Genomic DNA, 19,964 nt, shown 5'->3' on the forward strand with positions numbered 1-19,964 from the left:
GGACTTGGAAATGGGGGGTGTTTAGTCTGGAGAAGAAAAAACTTGAGGGGTACATGACAGATCTCTTCAACCATGCGAAGGGCTATCATATGAAAAAAGAATCTGTTTGGAACCAGAAGGTAGGACTAGAAAGAAGAGGAAGATTTAGGCTTGATATGGGGAAGGGGGAGGGGGGAGAGAACAGCTTCTTAATAATTAAGAGTTACAAATTGGTCAATCGCCCAGCATTTATTAAGCATCAACAGTGTCCTAGGCCAGGGGATACAAAGTCAAAAATGAAACTTTTTGCCCTCAAGGAACTTACATTCTCTCAAGGAAGAGAACATTTACAAAAATAAGTAGATACCAAATAAATACAAGGGAAAGGGGAATGAACGCCCTGGACGGTACTGAGCTCCCCCTCACCAGAGAGCTTCCTGCAATAGCAAAATGGCCACTTGTTGAATGCTGCATTTTAGGAGGAAATCTGACTCTGGCCTGGGTTAGCTCAGGTGTCCTCTGAAGCTCCTTCTTCACTCTGTGACCTGTACCTGTGGCTTTCTCGCAAAGGACAGCTGAACTACACAGGCACAGACTTCAAGAACTGAGATGATGAGACGTCAGAGCAGGGCTCTGTGGCTTGCCATAGCTTTAGTATATGACAAGGGATGATGTAAAGACTCCAAAACTTTTAGGTTACTGTTACCTGAGGGGAATGTAAAAAAACCAAATGAAGAAAAACCATTGAGTAGGTCACTTTCCCACCTACATAAAATTTATATGAGAATAACTCTTTTTGGATAGAGCACCGTCCCTGAAGTCAGGAGGACCTAAGTTCAAATCCGGCCTTAGATCAAACACTGACATGTACTAGCTGCATAACTCTGGGCAAGTCACTTAACCCTGACTGCCTCACTAAAAAAAAAAAAAAAGAATAACTCTTTTCCTGCACTGAAGACATCCTTGATGGGGGCATGAGGAGAGAAAAAGTAAGCTTTTGAGTTACACTGCACAGCAGACTCTGTCTTTATCAACATACAATTGATCAAAAAATGTAGAGTCTATAAGATCCCACTGTGCTTATCTGTTAACTATAGAAAAGGATTTCAGTTGGCAGAGCAAAACATCGCCTTTTAAATGTTCTCCTCCAAGACCATGTCTCCCGGGGCAGCTAGGTGGTGCAGTGGACAGAGGACTGAGCTCAAATCTGGCCTCAGACACATAACACTTACTAGCAGTGTGACCCTGGGCAAGTCACTTAACCCTACTGCCTAGCCGCGGCCCCCCCCCAAAAGAACATGTCTCCCATGCACATGTCAAAACTATATAAGATTCCTTGAAAGACGCAACAACAGAGATAACTTTGGTGACCTTCAGAACAGAAAGATCAAGTGGGGCACAGAACAAGCCAAAAGTGTGGCCAGTGTCGTGACAGAGGATGTGCAGTGTGGATTCCATGATGAGGTCACAGCAAGGCCCTCCAGATGCTCTTCTTTGCACATGATATGGTGCTAATTGCTACCCAGCCATGGACACTGCAGAGCCTCCTGAGTGAGATCCATGATCACTCCAGAGTTCAGCCTAATTATTCATACAAAAAAAAAAACCCAATGGAAGAAAAGTGTCTATTATCCATGTTATGACACGCAAAAGGACAGTCAACCACCAAAGTCCATCCATCAACTTTTATGTCTTAGGCTGCAACAGACAATCAGTTAAGCCCAGAACTGAACAGAAAGGGAATGGTCTGGATTGCCTTCGGGAAAGCACAAAGTTTATTTTAAGGATCACAGGCTTCTCCCAGAAACATAGGGCCATATGTGTAACCCCTCTGCTGGAAGAACATTGCTGAATGAATGCAGGTTATAGAACTGCTTGAGCACCAGCAGCTGAGCCCCCTTCCAGCTGTAATGGAGAGGTACATAATGGGGTTAAGCAAGAGGCAACATATTACACAGAGTTATGAGAAAGTGGCACAAAAAGAAGGCACCAAGGCAATGTGTGATCTACGAGGTGGGCTGGTGAGCCCCAGCCAATGGACAGCCTCCACATTCCTCAATATCCTTACAAGGTCAAGAGGACTTGAAGACGGCCCTTCACACACGAGGGGGATGATGCCTGGGAAGACCTGGAGGAGAACAGGCCAGCACGGGCAGGCACGGACAGTCGTGATCTGCATCACCGGAAGCCATATCCACATTACTGAGATGACATCTCCATTGGTGTGCTAGAGACAGTCCTTGGGCCACTCTCTACTAGCACTTGGCAAGTCAAACCTCTAAAAACAAATGTACGACTCCTGTCTTAACACAAAATTCTGAATAGTAACAAAATACTTCCCATGAATACGCACTTCTCATGGCCGCTCCGTGGTCCAACAGCCCGGACCGTTTTCTGCGTTCGATGCAGAAGGAGAACGTCTTCTTGCTCTAACTCCTCATCATCCCATCGGCGACAGCCCATGGCTGAACAAATATACTTCACCTGAGAAGTAGGAAGCAACAAAAACAATAAGGCACCGACATCCAAAAGGTACAAATAACAAGAGAATAGGGAAGGCAATGTAGTTCTTGGAATTAGAAAAAAAAAGACTAAGCAATAAACTGAGTTCCAGCCCCAGTCCCCTAGGTTATTGTTCTTCGTCTGCAGGATAATGGATTACCACATAATAAAAGCATACATAGAAGCACTCTGAACTCTTCAAAAGAAGAATACAGAACAACAGACCTCCAGAATCACTTCTTCATCATTTCTTTGGTCCTATATCCTTTGGTGCCATCTTTCCTTCCCTGTCCCCAAAACAGAAATCACATGTATTCACTCACCTTTCCACTGTGTGCACTGAGCCCATATGTGGTAAGAGACTTTCCTCCGACCAAAACAACATCATCTCCAAATTTATACGAAGACTCGAGCAGAGACTCCACTGTGAAAGGAACTGCTTCCATGCTTTCCCGTTCTCGGTCCCACTGGAAGAGGTCTCCATCCAGGGAAGGAATGATCATTTTATTCCCAAACACCTAAAATAGTAATATTACTTTTTAAAAGTCAGGAAGTTTAAAACAAGGCCATTAGCTGAGAGTTAGGTTGTTTTGACAAAACATCAAACTATGGGCATGGACGTTAGGAAATTTAAATAGAGGCTATCTACGCATTTCATTCCAAAACCACCATTACAGTAGGCAATTATGGGATTGATCCAAGGATAGGCTACTCTTGAATATAGGTCATGGCCTTAAAATAAGACCCTTTCAAAGGGAAAAAAAATGTATATGCATATGTTAAAAAGTCACTTAGGCTTTATAAAACCTGATTTGGGGAAAAACATACAGCTTATCTTCAGACCAATATGGTAAAGTGCCACCCTCTTGCTCCATCCAAAAAAATAAAAAAATACAAACGAACAAAATCAAAAACCACTCAAAGATGTTTTAATTGAAGTTAATAACTTGAGTGATCTTTCTTCATTTAACAAACAACATAATACAAAGTCAGGATGTGTAAGTAGTTATTAAACAAGGAAGGATTACAGATGGAATTTCATTGCTTATGCAACTTCTCCTAAATAAGATCCAATAGAAAATAAAATTGAGTCACAAATGTTAGTCTATTCCAGAATTTATTCTTATTATTCCTTAGAAACTACTTTCAAGTTCATAATAAAGTTCGGAGTGGGGCGGCTGCTTGCTTCTTTTGTCTTTTTAATACTTGAAGGAAAGCTAGGTGTTCTCTTCGTCACACGGTTCAGCTGAAGAGTATTCCAAACACAGATGACACGCGGCTCCTCACGTTCCCGCACTGAGGCGCCACACAGTCAGAAGCGCTGACAAAGCCTAAGGTTCTGATTTCTTTTTTCGTAACTACAAAGGGAAGCCAACAAATCAACAGGAAAATGAAGTCCACCTCGCTTTAGAAACAGAAAGCGCCATATCCACAAATAAAACATCATTAGCAGATGAAGAGCGCTGTGAGCCTAGGGTTCCTTTACGCTCGGCCTTTTGGGGGAAACTGAGTACAAAGGACCTCTGCAGCTGCGTTTCTTTTTGCAGCATCATGCTTAGCAGGGTTCACGTGATCAAGAGGGAGCCTCCTGCAGGCAGCAGGCTGGTTTCTGGAGCAGCTTCTTTCAGTCAGCAGAAAGGCCAGACGACAGGCAGTCATCTGTATCAGAAACAGAGGCAGTTTGGTCCGAGGCCCAGGCACTGGACTGGCAGCTCCAAGGCTAGGGTTTCCACTCTGCATTGAGGAGCTGTGAGAACTTAGGCATATCACAAAACCTCTGGGGGCCTCAATTCCCTGATCTATAAAAAAGTGATAATTTCTACTTCCTGGCACAACTATGAGAATCAAATGTGCTAGCTGTGGGAAAGGTCTTTGTAACCCTTAAGCATTAGATAAATGTCCATAATTCTACAGTGACAGAAGGTGCCCCATGGAGATGGGTGCCCTGAGAGCGAAGCCTGTGCTCCTTTCATCGGAGAATATCAAGCATTTGCTAGACTCCTGACCGACTTCTAGGACAGGCAGATAAGATTCAATAAACATTTATTAAGTGTTTCTTTTTTCTTTCTTTGTTTTTGGTGAGGCAGTTGGGATGAAGTGACTTGCCCAGGGTCACACAGCTATAAGTGTCAAGTGTCTGAGGCCAGATTTGAACTCAGGTCCTCCTGACTCCAAGCCCGGAGCTCTATCCACTGTGCCTAGCTGCCCCTTATTAAGTGCTTCTTGAGAGGCAGCAAGGCAGAGTGGACAAAGAGCTGGCCTCGAAGCTAAGAACGCCTGCGTCAAGGCCCAGCTTGGACACACATCGGCTTCCCCCTGAGGCCTTCAAGTGACTCAAAGACTCTTGAGTTACAGAGAAGGTAGCCAATATGTTACATGGCAAAGTCAAGATCCAAAAAGATCTTGACAGACAGATTAGAAGAAGCTGATCAGATCAGCTTCTTTTCTCTCAGAAAGAGAAGCCTCCCACGGCCACTTCTGAAGGGCAGCCAATGAAAAGCTAATGCAATCCCAAGCTGCAGGAAGAGATGCCTAGTGTCCAGGGCACAAGAGGTCACCATCTTGTTGGACTCTCCTGTTTTTTTAATCATTTTAGTTGTTTTATTTTATCATTTGTCATTGTCTTTTTATCGGGTTTACTTATTTGCCATGGGTTTGTTTTTCTGGGAAAACTCTGATCCTTGATTTGTCTCCAGTTGTCCTATCCTTAAAGCTAGTCACTGTGGCTTCCCGCATTCCTTCAAAGTTGTCTTTTGTGACTCTTCTGGAGGGACCCCAGGGGGCACCATGAACAGAAAGTTCAGCCGTGAGACAGAAAGACTCGATTTCAAAGCCTACCTCAGCCACTTGCTTAAGGATGATCCTCATCAAGTCACATAGTCTGTCTGCCTCAGTTTCCTCAACTGTAAAATGGAGATAATAATAGCACCTATCTCTCAGGGTTGTTTTGAGAATCAAAAGAGGTAATATTTGTAAAGAGCTTAGCACGTAGTACCCGGCACAGTAGGCACTATGTAAATGCTAGCTATTCATATTATTGGCAGGTAAGCGGCACAGTGGATAGAGTGCTGGGTCTGAAGTCAGGAAGCTGGTGTCAGATACTTCCCAGCTGTGTGACCCTGGGCAAGTCACTTAACCTTCTTTGCCTCAGTTTCCTCATCTGTAAAATGAGCTGGGGAAGGAAATGGCAAACTACTTCAGTATCTCTGCCAAAGAAAAAACAAAACCCAAATGGGGTCACGAAGAGTCAGACGTGACTGAAACAACTGAACAACAACAATAAATTATGATGATGATGATGATGATGATGATGATGATGATTATACTTAATCTGAAGGAATAAATCAGAGGAAGACCATTAACAAGCTGGTTGGCAGCCAGGTGAAGGCCATGAGACTAAGTGACTGATGAGGGGCCTTGAGACCTTGCCCCAGAAAGATCAGGTCTGTGTACTGGGGCCGTGTAACATGGAGAAGAGTTCAGTGATGGCGTCATGGCTGTCATCAGACGTTTGAAGGACTTACGTGGGAGAGGGATACGGCTTGTTCTATCTGGCCTTACAAGGGAGAGCCAGGAGTAACGGGCGAAAGGGACAGAGAGGCAGAGGCTTGATGTCACTCAGGATTTCTTGACAATGCCATTTACTAAAGAGTGGGAAGCCCTGCCTCTGAAGCCTTCGGATGAAGGCCGTTTGACCATTTCAGGGCATGATGTAGAAGGGAATTTCTGTTCAGGTGCATGTCAGACTGGAGGGCCCCTGAGATTCTCTGGTTTTGGGTTTGGAGACAGTGAGCTTGAGGTGACAAGATCCCCAGCTGGGGATACGTAACCAAGCAGTGAGTGCGGCAGTGAAAACAAACTTAGGAGATAGCGGTGTTTTCTTTTGAACACTTACACACTTCTGAACATAGGGAGCCTAACCGAACCAAGCCAGACATCCAAATTTTTTGTTTATTTTACGAGAAGGTGATCACTGGCACCGTGAAGGTAGATAAGGCCACTAAGGAAAAGAAAAGTGTAGAGAGAAGAAGAGAAGGTCAAGGACAGAAGCTTGGTTTGCCCAATTGAGGAGAAGGAAAAGAAGCCACTGAAGACAGTAGGAAAGGAGAGAGGGCAGAGGCAGGATTTGGGACCTCTGAAATGACAAAGTGGTTCAACAGATTTCTAGAGGCTGAGAGGAGAAAAAGAAGAGGGAGAAGGAGGAAGTCTCCGAAGCCATGACTTGCGAGGCAGGTGCCATGAGCATGATTATTCCCACATCACGGGTGCAGAACCGACGCTCAGAGATGAAAAGACTCGCTCGAGGTCTCATAGTAAGACTCAGGAGCAGAAGCCACCTCCCTGCTGACTCCAAGACCAGCTGCATTCCATGAAACCACAGGGCCTTCCCAGAAGCTTGGCAACAACTGGAAAAGGAGCTGCCTGGGTTTGCTGCAGAGCAAAGCTTTGGTGTGCACAGACTTATCAGAGAAGGAAGATCATCTTCACATCTCCTTCAGACTAAGAACAAAAAGTCCATTTCGAGTACTATAATACCACTGAGGTATCTATATAACTGGATTTTCTAATCTAAGCTCTTCATGGTGTAGTAGAAAGATTTATAGTAATTAGCCCTAAGTGTGGCTCCTGACTCAGCCACTTAATTAGCTACATGAGCCTAGTAAAATGTCAACTTAAGTCTCAGTTTACTCATCTGTAAAACACGTTACCTACCTCACAGGACTGGGGTGAATTAAACTCAGTGATGTGCACTACGACATCTCATTTCATATATTCCTTTTTTTTTTTGGTGAGGCACTTGGGATTAAGTGACTTGCCCAGGGTCACACAGCTAGTGAGTGTTATGTGTCCGAGGCTGGATTCGAACTCAGGTCCTCCTGACTCCAAGGCTGGTGATCTATCCACTGCACCACCTAGCTGTCCCCCATATATTCCTTTTGAAATTAAAAAGAACTCCCCTCACAATAACACTGAGGTAGGCTGAGCAAATATTATTATTTCCATTTTCTAGATTTACCAGCTTGTGCCAGGCAGCTGGTGTAAGCCAGAAGTCAAACCCAAGGCTCCTGAGTCAAAGCCCAGCATTTTTACTACCACACCTCACTCTGAAACCATAAAGTATTACTAAATATAAGTTATTGTAGTAGAAAGCTTTCCTTTCTCATGCTTCATCCCTTTAAAATTGTTTTTGTTTTCTCCAGTGAAAATTTTTCTAAAATGGATCACACCTTTTCTTCATAACTCTGAGCCTTCATTAGAAACAAAGAATTCTAAAACTTGAACTAGAAAAGACCCAGATACCATCTAGTCCAACTCCCTTATTTTAAAAATGAGGAAACGATCCCAAGGCCACCCAGAGAGTGTCTGAGGCAGGATGTGAACCAAGTCCCCTGACTCCAAAGTTAGTGCTCTTTCAATTAGTTATACTGTGCTTTTACTACCATCATTGTCACAAGGAATAATGGGCCAGACTATTATACTTTTTTGAATTCTTGCTTCTGTTTTCTATAGCTTCTCACTTCTTCCCTCCCTCTTAAGCTATCAACGGTCATCTCTTACTGTCTCTGCATCTAATAGAACCCCTCCTAGTTCACTGCAGGATCAGTCGGTCAATAAATATTTATTAGGAGTGTGTGCCATGCTCCATAAATGTAATGGAATGTCACTGTGCTGTCTGAAATGATGGGTATTATGACACCAGAGAAGCAAGGAGAGAGATCTGCATGAACGGATATGCAGAATGAAGACAGCAGAGCCAAGAACACAAGATACACAGCGACTACAACAATGTAAATGGAAAGAACTATACACCCAAAAATCAAAAGTAAATATAACACAAATATGAAGATCAAGCAGCACTCAAATGAAGAGAGATGAGGGGACACCCCATGCCCTCTTCATGGAGTGGGAGGTCCACAGGTGTGACATGTGGCACATAACACAGTCTTTCTCAATGTATCAATTAATTAGTTGTGCTGACTTTTTTTTTCCTCTCGGAAAAAGTCTTATTGGTCACATGGGAAGGGTGTCTGGGAGAGGGAGGGAGCCTGTGTGCCCCACTGTGCTAGACTCCATAGTACAAACATAAAAGTGAAACAGTCCTCGCCCTCAAGAAGCTTACCTCCTAGAGAAGGGAATTAACTCTTCCCTTCCACTCACTCTATACTCCAACCAAACTGGACTATTTTTCATTTCCTAAACATATCTTATACTTTCATGCCTTTCCTCAGGCCATATCATCTACCTAGAATATCTCCCTCTCACTCCCCACTACTCTACCTGTCAAAATCCTACCCACCCCTTAAGGCTAAATCAAATGCTACCTTTTCCATGAAAATCTTCCCTGAAGCGATCTCTCCCTGTTCTGTAGTCCTATAGCACTTATGGTCAATATACTCATTTAACACCAGAAGTCTGCCTCTAAGTAAGAACAGGCTGGATAGTGCATAGAGAGCCAGACTCGTAGGAGGAAGAAATGAATTGGAATCTTGTCTTAACTTTAGCTGAATGAGCTGGGCAAGTCACCTGTCTCCTAGGGTTGTGAAAAGCTTTGCAAACCTCAAAGGGCTCATCAATGCTGGCTCATTGTGTTAGTATTATTATTATTAGTATACTTATCTACACACACACACACACACACACACACACACACACACACACACACGGCTATAAGCAGCTGAACCCAGAAAACATCATTAAGTACAGTACTTCCATCTGATGACTTTAAGATCTTCGACTATCCCTCATTCCTCTCCTTTGCTTTTTAGTAATGTTCAAACGCCATCAGCTACTCCCCCCTCCCCATGACTTTTACTAAAGCTTACATCACTCCTTTACTCTTCACATTCTTTTCTTATGTTCATTTTCTTCTCAAAGATCACAGGTCACATACGAAGAGCTTTTACACATTTCCTCTCCTGGAGATATTGTGGAGAACATTCACCTTCATGTCTAGACACAGCCTACTGTACTGTAGTGTGTGATTTTATCCATTAGAATATCCTATATTGCTCTCATGTTACAATACACATACTGCCAGCAAACAATAATTTACATGTTTATAGTGCTTTACAGTTTATAAAGAATTTTTATATCCATTATTTGTTTGGTCTTCCCAATGGCCCTGTAGGGTAGGATAGGGGAGGAATTATCCCTGTTTCTACAGCTGAAGAAAGACTGAGAGTGATGACGGGGCTTGCCCAAACTCACAAAACAGATACTTGAATGTCCCCTAACTTATATGTAATCTCTTATTTTTATATCCACGTCTATATATTTTTATGTTAAAATACTGTCACCAGAATTTAATGATAGGTATTTAAATTACCCTCATAGTCTCATATATAATTCTTTAACATGGAAGGAAAAGAAGGGATAAAGGGTAGAGTAGCTGGGGAAAAAAATCCATTTTTGCTCATTCTAAAACTTTCAAGTTTTTCCTAAATAAGTAGAACATATCTACAGACCACTTTGATTCCTGAGTAAGACCATGCTCAACAGGAAGGGATTCAGTGAGAAAAGACTACCAGGTAGAAAGATAAGGTGAGAGTAACAACTCCCTCCATCAAGCCAAGATGCTATTTTCCTTTGATTTGACCATATTCTTCTAAAATTAAAGAGAATTTTCACTTATCCTCCATTCAACAGGGCTGTCAGGAATAGACCTAACCAGATTTGAGCCAGAGGGAAAGGTAAAATACAAAAGTTCTAAAAATATTGATCTCACTGATAAATCAAAACACTTTAAAACTTCCTCAAAATTGTCCTTTTAGACAAGTGGCAGCTATTTGTCAGTATAGATAACTCAGAATATACCCCAGGAAAAAGACTGCATTCCTGATTCATCCTATATAAGGCTATGCAATTATTTACTTCCGGATTTTAAAGACCCCCTTTTAACCTGCTATGCTTTTATTAGGTGCTTTTGATTAGGCATACATATGTCTGCTAATATTTGCCACCACTTATATAATGTAAAGAATGAGTTTTCTTTCCAACTCCAGCTGTGAACCCAGATGGTGCTTTTCCTGGAAAGCTACAGGAAACAGCATCAGTATGCACTTCAGGTAGGGAGATGACATCACCCCCTCACAAAAGCATTACCTCACCTCCTAAGCCAAGGAATGAGTCATCCAGAGAGTCAGCTGAAATCTCTTGGTAGAGAAAATGTAGGTTACAGAGATGCATTTTATACATTCCACTGATCTGTCAGACGGCAAGTAGCTATTTGTTCCAATTCACTGCTCAGCAATATGTCCCCTAATTATTGAGTGATTTGCTTTTCCCATTAGCCATATTTTTCAATGTTAATGTCTGTTTTTTGTCCAAAAAAAGAAGAATGCATTTTCACTACTTTTTTTTTTCTTTTTATAAAAATTAAAATTTGCCACATTGGTCAGAAACACAGATGCAAACATCCAATCAGAAAAATCTCTATCTGAACAGTCACCAAGTAGCTAAGTGAAGTATTTCACCCTCCATTTTTGAACAAATCAAAAGGCATAATGAAGATAAGTGGAATGTGTTACTGAGGAAATTCACCATCTTCACTTTGGCTTCAGCAAAGGGGAGCTCACACTGGGGTCGGGAGTTCCAAATGAACATGCAGATGTAGCAAGGGACAGCAAGGGAAGCGACAAAGAAAGTGGGTATCAGTTACTGTGTCCAAGACAGAAGAGCACTACTGAAGATGAATACAAACTTACTTTACCTGAATGAAAATGTGGATTTCCCCCCCACTTGCCTGTTTTCCCCTCACTTTCAGTATGAAAAGGGACATTCTCAAACTGCCTGCCTTTCAGCTCTTACAAGAATCCTAACAGTAACCATCTGCACTTAGACACATAGCACACGTAATTGTCCCAAAGTCTTCCACCCCAAAGTAACTGCAGGTTTACCTGGCACGGAAATAAAATGCAAAGATATAACAGGATTACTTGGCTTCCAGTACTTTCTGGTGCTGGCTGCATCTTCCCTCATCCCCTTTGGTTCATTGGTTGAGGCAGAAGAATTGGGAGGTCCTGCTCCCCACTGCCGCTTCCAGGTTCTCCCCCTACCTTCCCCACCCAGGAACCTCTTCTCCTTTGGGTTCCCGTAATTCATATCTACCACCCAATCAAACTCTTGGTAGCTGTTGTCTACAGGACTCCTTCCTTCCTCAATGACTTCGGTACCTGACTCATAATTTTTCTCTTCTCCCCAATGCCTGCCCTCATACTAGGGGACTTCAACATATACAGTGACTCTCCCTCAAATTCCCTAACCACTCAGTTCCCCAACTTACTTACCTCCTATGAACTACTTCTCCACCCCACTTCAGCCACACAGGAAGACCGTCACACCTTTGACCTTGTATTTCCCACAAACGACTCACCTTCATGTTCAAGAATTCTGAAATGCCTTTATCTGATCATAATACTCCACTTCCACCTCTCCCTCTGTCTTTTTTTTTTTTGCCAAATTCTACTCTTTGTCCACACAGTGATCTCCAATCCCTTGAGCCCCTTCAGTCTCCCAGGCCATGTCCCCTGCACTGGCCTCTCTCTCCTCTTCTCCTCATCTTGACCTCTTGGTGAACCAGTCCAGCTGTATTGTCTCTCTCTCTTGAATCCCTAGTCCTCTTACCATATCATCAGTAACACCCAGCCAAGCCTCAGCCTTGGATCACTCCTATCATTCTTTGCCTTCACTCCTCCACACATGCTGCTGAACAAAGGTGGGAAAAAAAATCACTCATCTGTTCTGACTGAGTCCACTACAAATTTATGTGATCCAACCTCAACTGGGCCCTCACTGATGCTGGGCAATCCTACTGTACAGTTCCTTATCAGCTCACTCTCCCATTCTCCATAGCAGCTCTTCCAAGCCTTCTTATCCCTCTCAAAACTATCATGGCTCCCCTTCCCCCCAACCCACTCTGTCAGCTGAGAACCTTGACTCATATTTTGTAGAAAGAAATGAGGCCCCTAGCCACCAGCTTCCTCTTCTCTCCTCTTCCTCACCTCCTACCACTGAGGTGCCTTCAGCCACACCCTCCTCCTTCACCCCTTGTCACATGATGAAGTGGCCTTACTCCTTACCAATGCTAAACCTACTTACTACGTGTTCAAGTCATCCTATTCTATCCCGTATCCTCCAACAGACTGCCCCCTCTATCATCTCCACTCTATTTCCTATCTTCCATCTCTCTTGGTCTACTGGCTCATTTCCAACTGTCTACAAACATGCCCATGTCTTCCCTATTCTGAAAAAACCCTCACTTGATCCTTCCATCCCTAGTAACCATAGCCCTCCTCCAGAAGGCATCTACAATAGGTACCTCCACTTTCTTCCTCTCACTCTCTTGTCTATGCTACTGATTTTCTAATCTATCTATCCTGCCACTTCCCACTTTCTAAATTCTAGAAAACTATCTTTCTTCTTATATACAATAATAGCTGCAGTACCTAGCCAAATGCCTGGTGCTTAATTAAATGCTTGTTGACTTATCTTGAATTAAAAAACAAATAACCCTCAAAAAAAACTCCTTTAATAGGCAATCATTTTTAAAATAAACCAAAAAGAACCTCAGAAATCATGTCAAACACAGTGGTTTATTTCTACAGCTGTAACAATGACATTCACAGGCAATTTCTATTTACTGATGGTAAAGGGGGCCAAGGGAGACAGAACCGTCAAGTCCACCCTCCCATTCCCTATTCAGATATCCTATTCAGACCACTCCCCACCAACCTTGGTGGCAGGGAGAATGGATTTTTATTTCCTCCAAGCCCTGACATTACCCAGTACATGGAGCTGTATGAGTGAGAGGGCAAGAGCAAAATGGTGTGGTGCAGGGCTTCTTTGCCTTTTGCGTGTCATGGGCCCCCTTCTGCAGTCTGGTAAAGCCTCTGAACCTCTTCTCTGAATCACATTTGAGGCCTACATTCAGAACTGAAAGAGGCTAAACTTCATTTAGGAAACGTAATTTTTTTTCAATCCAAGTCCAATCCAAGATATTGTGGGAAGAAGTCAGGATTTGAAGTCAAAGGACCTGCATTCAAATCCCAGCTTTGCCTTTTACCACCTTCATGACTTAGACAAATCACTTTCCTTTTCAGGGCTTCAGACGAATCATCGGTAAAAATGAAAGGCCTGACCTATACAGCCCTCTCAGCATCTAAATCTTTTGAATTCCAGTGGAGAGGGTGCTGCCAGGAAAGTTCTCATGAAGTAGGGCATAAGACCCTGGTGATGGTCTTTGATCAGAAAACATGGCCGACCAATCAGAGGGGCCATGCCATAGAAAAGGGCACAGATGTTGATAGTTACTCCTTCCTCATCCTTTTCTTTTTTATTTTTTGGCCCTTGCATGACTGCTTTGGTATAGGGACCTCCTGATAAGAAACATTCTCTGCCTAGGCTGACCAGCAACTGTCCAGCAACCTAAAAGTCTTCTAGGTACCCAGAGAATCAAGAAATTACTCATGCAGGGCTACAGCACCAGTATTTCTAGGGGTTGATCGTGAGCCTTGCGCTTCCTGGTTCAGAGACTGGCTCTGTCCACTAGGCCACATTGCCTCTCACAACAGTTGGAAAGCCCCTGCTCTACAGTCAGCAATTTCTCAGAGATGGTATAAATCATAAAAAAAAAAAATCACCCTTCTTCCCCACAGGGTCCTAACTCCAAGGAAAGCAGCAATCACCGTCCCAGACAGACCTGCAGCAGAGCCAGTGACTCAAACGCAATACTCCTTTGTCTATACTCAACCCCCAAACCAGAAAATTTTCTCTATGAAAAGACCAGGAGCAAGAGTGACTCATGAATTAGCCCACAAGCCTGCATCGACACGGATGTGAACATTATGCATTTTAAACAATTATCTCCGCCTTCTCCGAGGTCAATAAGCAAGCAGATATGGTGACTAACAAACTGTGCATCGGAGTCCTTCCTCGAAGGCCAGTCCAATCAATTTCTTACTTGGCTGCGCGCACACTCGAACTAAATTAGTGCAGTCCTCAGCATTCTGTTCAGCTATATGCCAAAACTAAATCAAAGCAGCGCTTCATTTTAATAATTAGTGGGAAGGCCGTCACTTACATCATTATCCAAAGGCAGCCCCGCTGCGTGACTGACAGTCATCTTTCAAGCCAGAGAAGGTGCAATGGTAGTGGTGACAGTCAAGTGCACAGGCGTAAATTTCACTTCCTCTGATTCAGATAAACACACGACTAAATGTAATTCAGTTTAATGTTTAAGGTCAACTATTTAACACATCACACTAATACAGCAATAAGAAATACTCCGTATTTGTAGAATGTCACAAATGGGGGTTTTTGAGACTTATTGAATTTCAATTTACAAGTACAGAAAACTAATAGCTAACATTTGTACAGCTCCTCCCATGTGCCAGGCACCGTGCTAAGCACTTTACAAATATTATCTCATTTAATCTTCACAACAACCCTCAAAGGTAAATGCTATAATTATACCCATTTTACAGTTGAGGAAACTGAAGCAGCCAGAGCTGAAGTGATGTGGCCAGGGTCACGCAGCTAGGAAGTGTCTGGGGCCACATCTGAAGGCCTTCCTGACTCCAGACCCATGCCCTATATCCTCTGTGCCACCAGCTGCTTCAATTTTGCCCAATTTGCAGACTCTTGAGCTTGAAGTGTTTTCATCCTGAGCACAATCTATGTCATAGGATCACAGACCTAGAGCCAAAAGAGATTTCAGAAGCCATCCAATCCAACCTTATTTTATACAGATGAGTCTGACGAAGGTTAAAAGACTCACACACCTTGACACCCAGGGAGTAGCATCAGGGGCAAGATTTGAACTCAGTTCCTCTGATTCCAGAGCCAGTGCTTTTTACCACTGGATTACACATTTCCCCAAGATTTTAACAAATAATTCACTGTGTTTGAATACAAAGCATGATCGTTTCTGAAGCATCAGCAAATATCTGAGTCAATTTTTCCAACATGATAAGAACTATTGATTTATAAATCATTAATTTATTGTCTACAGGGAAAGAGTAAATTTAGTTATGAAGTGATTAAGGTAGGAGTCAAAATAACCTTCAAAATTTCCTAAAAACCCATGGTTTATGGAAAGAAAATACAGGCATGTAATGATAAATTCTTCCTACAGTATTCACGAGCTGTGATAATTTAGGTACATTATTATTAGCTGGGTGGCTTGGCCTTGTGGCTAGAGAGCTGGCCTCCAGGTCAGGAAGACCTGAGTTCATTTCCCATCCCTGATTCAGACTAGCCATGTGACTCTGGTCAGGTATCTTCCCCTCTCAGCATCCCAGGAAACTCTCTCAGACTCAGAGAGACAAAAAAAGGCTCTAATCTGCATTATCAGAGGAAGGGCCTCCCTGGGAGCTCCCTACACAGATGAACTCACAGGTTAGATCAACACCAATCAATTCATCAATTAATAACTGCTAAGCATAAGGAAAGTCTTTTAAAAGACTCTTTGAAAGCCAACAGGAGAAGGAAGAGCACCAGAATCTCACCGTTTCTGCCCTCACCAGTCACAGATAAACTCATGCCTCACTGAGTTTAAACACTGCTGAATTAAATCAAACCCCCAAACAAACACTACTTATGGAATCATAACTAAGGGGATTAGGGTTGTTCCTTTTGTAAGCAGACAATTAGAGGGGGGAAAACCCTCTGCATTTTAACACAAGGACAAAGAGATGACAAGTTTTCAGTTAGGGGACAACTGATGAGGCTCCATTTCAACAAGCATGCCAAAGATGAACAGACGAGGTATTGGGACTTGTGATTCTCTCTTCTGTAATAACTTTTTCTTGACGTCTTTTGTTTTTTTATAACATCACAGTTATCTCGGGTATCCCTTCCTTTTTCCCTCCCCCAGAGCCATTCCATATAACAAATAGTATTTTTCAAAGAAAAAAAAAATCAGCACAACCAACTGAGACATTGCAGCAAGTCTGACAGCTGTGGAGGGGTGGGCTGCGGGGGTCCTGCCCCACCTCTTCACTGACTCATGTTTGATCTACATTTTGTTACCTTCGCTTCTGATTTTGTGTGGGCTTGTCCTTTCCAATACATTGTTGTAGTCGCCTCGTCTACTGTTTTCTTGGCTCTGCTGAGTTCACCTTGCACCAGCCCATTTAGATCTTTCCACGCTTCTTTGGCTTCATCACATAAATCATTGCTGACGGCACAATGATATTCCAGCACATGCACCGACCACGATCTGTTTAGCCACTCCCCAATCAACTGGCACCTACTTTGTTTCCAATGCTTTGCTATCACAAGAAGGGCTGCTACCAATATCTTGGCATCTTTGAGCATTATCTTCCTATCCGTAAGCCCAGTAATGAAGTCTCTGGTTCAAAGGGTGTAGATGGCTTAGTTACTTTGCCGGTATAATAATTCCAAACGGTTTTCCAAAACGGTCATGCTGTTCCACAGCTCCAACAACAATGAATTAGTGTGTCTGTCAGTCTGCAATCCCTCCGTCACTAATTAGTGCCATCTCAGACATTCTGCAGGGCATGAGGCGAAACCTCAGAGTTGTTTTGCTTTCAATTTCTCTTACTCCTAGTGACCTGGAGCATTGTTTCACAAGGCTGTGAATACTCTGCAAATCTTTTTTTGAGAAATGTTTGTGTATGTCCTTTGACCACTATTGGGATTTATATTATTTTAATGCCTGTACAATTTAAGAAACCATGCATATTATGCTCCCTTTGTTTTGGAACAATGGGGTACAACCAAGAACTAATATTTTATCTGACGAATTTTTAGGACAGTCTATGAAGACTTTGTCAAGGTTGAAACTGCATATTAATTAGCACAGGAGAGAAAATGAGATTACACATCAGGTGGTCTTTTTTCCAGAATTTTTTTAATGTTTATAAATATTAACTACCACCTCACCAGATATACATGGCATAGGTATCTATTTCACTATACTTATTTCTCTTAAAAAGTTTTATTGATGTCTTTCTTTTTCACACCATCATCAATTCCTGATATAACCACTGCCTCTGGAACCACATCATGTAAGACTGATCAATCTCTCCACCAAGAGTCAACAGAGCCTACTAGAAAGGATGATGGGCTTAGAATCACAAGGACCTAGGTGTGAATCTCACTTCCAGTATCAGTCCCTCAATCTCTCTGAGCCTCAGTTTCCTAATCTATAAAATGGTGAGAGCAGCAACTACTTCACAGGGTTCATGAGCAGATCAAATTAAACAATATATGCAAAACATTCCACAAAGCTTAAATGCTACATAAATATCAGTCACCACAATTATTACCACCAAAAGGAAAGAAACATGTTAGATTATCTACATTATATTTCATCTGAATTAAGCTGCCTTAGTGTAGCTAGGTGGCACAGTGGATAGGGTACAGAGCCTGGAGTCTGGAAGACTCACCTTCCCGAGTTCAAATCTGGCCTCAGACACTCACTAGCTGTGTGACCCTGGGCAAGTGATTTAACTCTGTTTGCCTTAGTTTCTTGGAGCTGGAACAGGAAATGGAAAACCACTCCAGTATCTTTGCCAAGAAAACCCCAAATGAGATCACGAAGAGTTGGACACCAATGAAACAACTGAATGATGACAAATAAATCTGGGGCAGGAGGAAAAGTCAGGCAAACCAAAACTGTTTTGCCAAATAATATTATATTCCTACAACATACAATTCAACTTCAAACATCATGCGATAGAACCTAATATATGTTCTATAACAGAACATTCTATACATAATAGAGCATATGTTCTATAATAGAAAATCCTCTCTACAATAGAACTGTGAATCTCTTATTCTCAGAGAAAAAAATTTTTTTCATTAACAATCAAGCACTGTTTACAGCAAAATAATGATCACACATTTTCCTCTCCACTTTGCGGATGCTACAGCGTTTGACAGCTGAAAAATTCACCATAGTCTGGGTCAACTGGGGATGACTACACCAGGGTAAACACACCACTGTATCTAGAACGCTTCTGCAGTAGGACTTGAAAGAGGGCACCTCTCAACACAGTTTGTTCAGGTGTTTGATCAACTGTCAAAAAGTGGTCTCAGGACAGCTAGGTGATGCAGTGGATAGAGCACTGGCCCTGAAATCAAGAGGACCTGAGTTCAAATCCCGCCTCAAACACTTGACACTTACTAGCTGTGTGAACCTGGGCAAGTCACTTAACCCCAATTGCCTAAGGGAAAAAAATGGTCTCCTAATCAAAACATTTTAGAGGAAACCATCACTACTAAAAAAATTTTTTTGGAAGGTCACGGGAGTATTTTTGTTTTGTTTTGTTTTTCCCACTTAACAGTATTCTATTTTTCCAATTACACGGAAAGACAGTTTTCAACATTCACTCTTATAAGATTTTGATTTCCAAATTTTTTTCTCCCTCCTGGCATGCAATCTGATATACGGTATACATGTACAATCATATTAAACATATTTCCACATTACTCACGCTGTGAAAGAAGAATCAGAATAAAAGAGAAAAACCACAAGAAAGAAAAAAAAAGTGAAAACAGCATGTTTCCATCTGCATTCAGACCTCGTAGTTCTTTCTCTGGATGTGGACAGCATTTTTCATCATGAGACTTTTGGAGATGCCTTAGTTCCCTGCACTGCTGAGAAGAGCTGAGTCTATCAAAGTCGGTCATTGCACAACGTGGCTGCTACCTGCATACAGTGTTCTCCTGGTTCCTCTCACTTCACTCCACATCAGTCCACGTAAGTCTTTCCAGGTTTTTCTCTACTAAAATTTTCAAAACAACTTTACTTCTTATTACTCTGTAAGCCCTCTCTCATTCTCTGACCAAAATGCAAACACGTGATTCTAACTACATTTAGTCCCTTCTAGAAAATCTTTGGCCTCTCTTGATGTTCTTCAGCCTTCTCACCCAATGGAGCTTCATTAAGCTACTGCCCAAAAGCCCTGGGGCAGGTTGCTAGAAAGTCAGTAAGTCTCCATTGCTTGTCTTATGAGTTCACAACCTGACAGAAAGCACAGGACATGTGTACATATTTCAATTCAGCAAATCTTTATAAGTGTCTACTAGGTGCAGGATATATAAACATGAAATCACAATAAAATCACTATAATGCAGAATAGGGTGAAAGGCACAAGAAGGGTAGAAAGAAGATGATATGAAAAATCTAAGGAAACAACAATTACTTCCAACTGCAGATGACCAGAGGAGACTTCATGGAGGGTATGGCACTTGAGTCAGGCCTTAAAGAATGAGTAGGATTTTAACAAGAAATTAGAGAAGAAAAGAGAGAAAGGATATTTCAGGTATAGGGAACAGATGAGAAAAAATTTGGCAGCTGGAAAGCAATGGACAAGGATAAGTGACAAGTAGCTGAGTTTGGCTGCAGCGAAGTAGCCATGGAGGGGGATTAGCAGGCAACAAGGTTGGAAATCCAGGAAGGTCCCTGAATGCCTGAATAATAGGAAGATGGCCTCAATATGCCACAAATGATTGCT

General features: G+C 42.3%; 1 protein-coding gene across 1 annotated transcript in view; it reads right to left on the minus strand.

The window, feature by feature from the left end:
* EIF2AK3 (eukaryotic translation initiation factor 2 alpha kinase 3) overlaps positions 1 to 19,964 on the minus strand; it is a 74,532-nt gene that overhangs the window by 33,500 nt on the left and 21,068 nt on the right. Inside the window, exons 3-4 of the mRNA XM_020979069.2 lie at positions 2,805 to 2,999; positions 2,333 to 2,463 (exon numbers count right to left, since the gene is read on the minus strand). Coding sequence (XP_020834728.1) covers positions 2,333 to 2,463; positions 2,805 to 2,999 — 326 coding nt within the window. The remainder of the gene's footprint in view (positions 1 to 2,332; positions 2,464 to 2,804; positions 3,000 to 19,964) is intronic.

This window comes from Phascolarctos cinereus, unplaced genomic scaffold, assembly GCF_003287225.1.
Source record: "Phascolarctos cinereus isolate Bilbo 61053 unplaced genomic scaffold, phaCin_HiC Scaffold_2;HRSCAF=192, whole genome shotgun sequence".
Taxonomy (NCBI): domain Eukaryota; kingdom Metazoa; phylum Chordata; class Mammalia; order Diprotodontia; family Phascolarctidae; genus Phascolarctos; species Phascolarctos cinereus.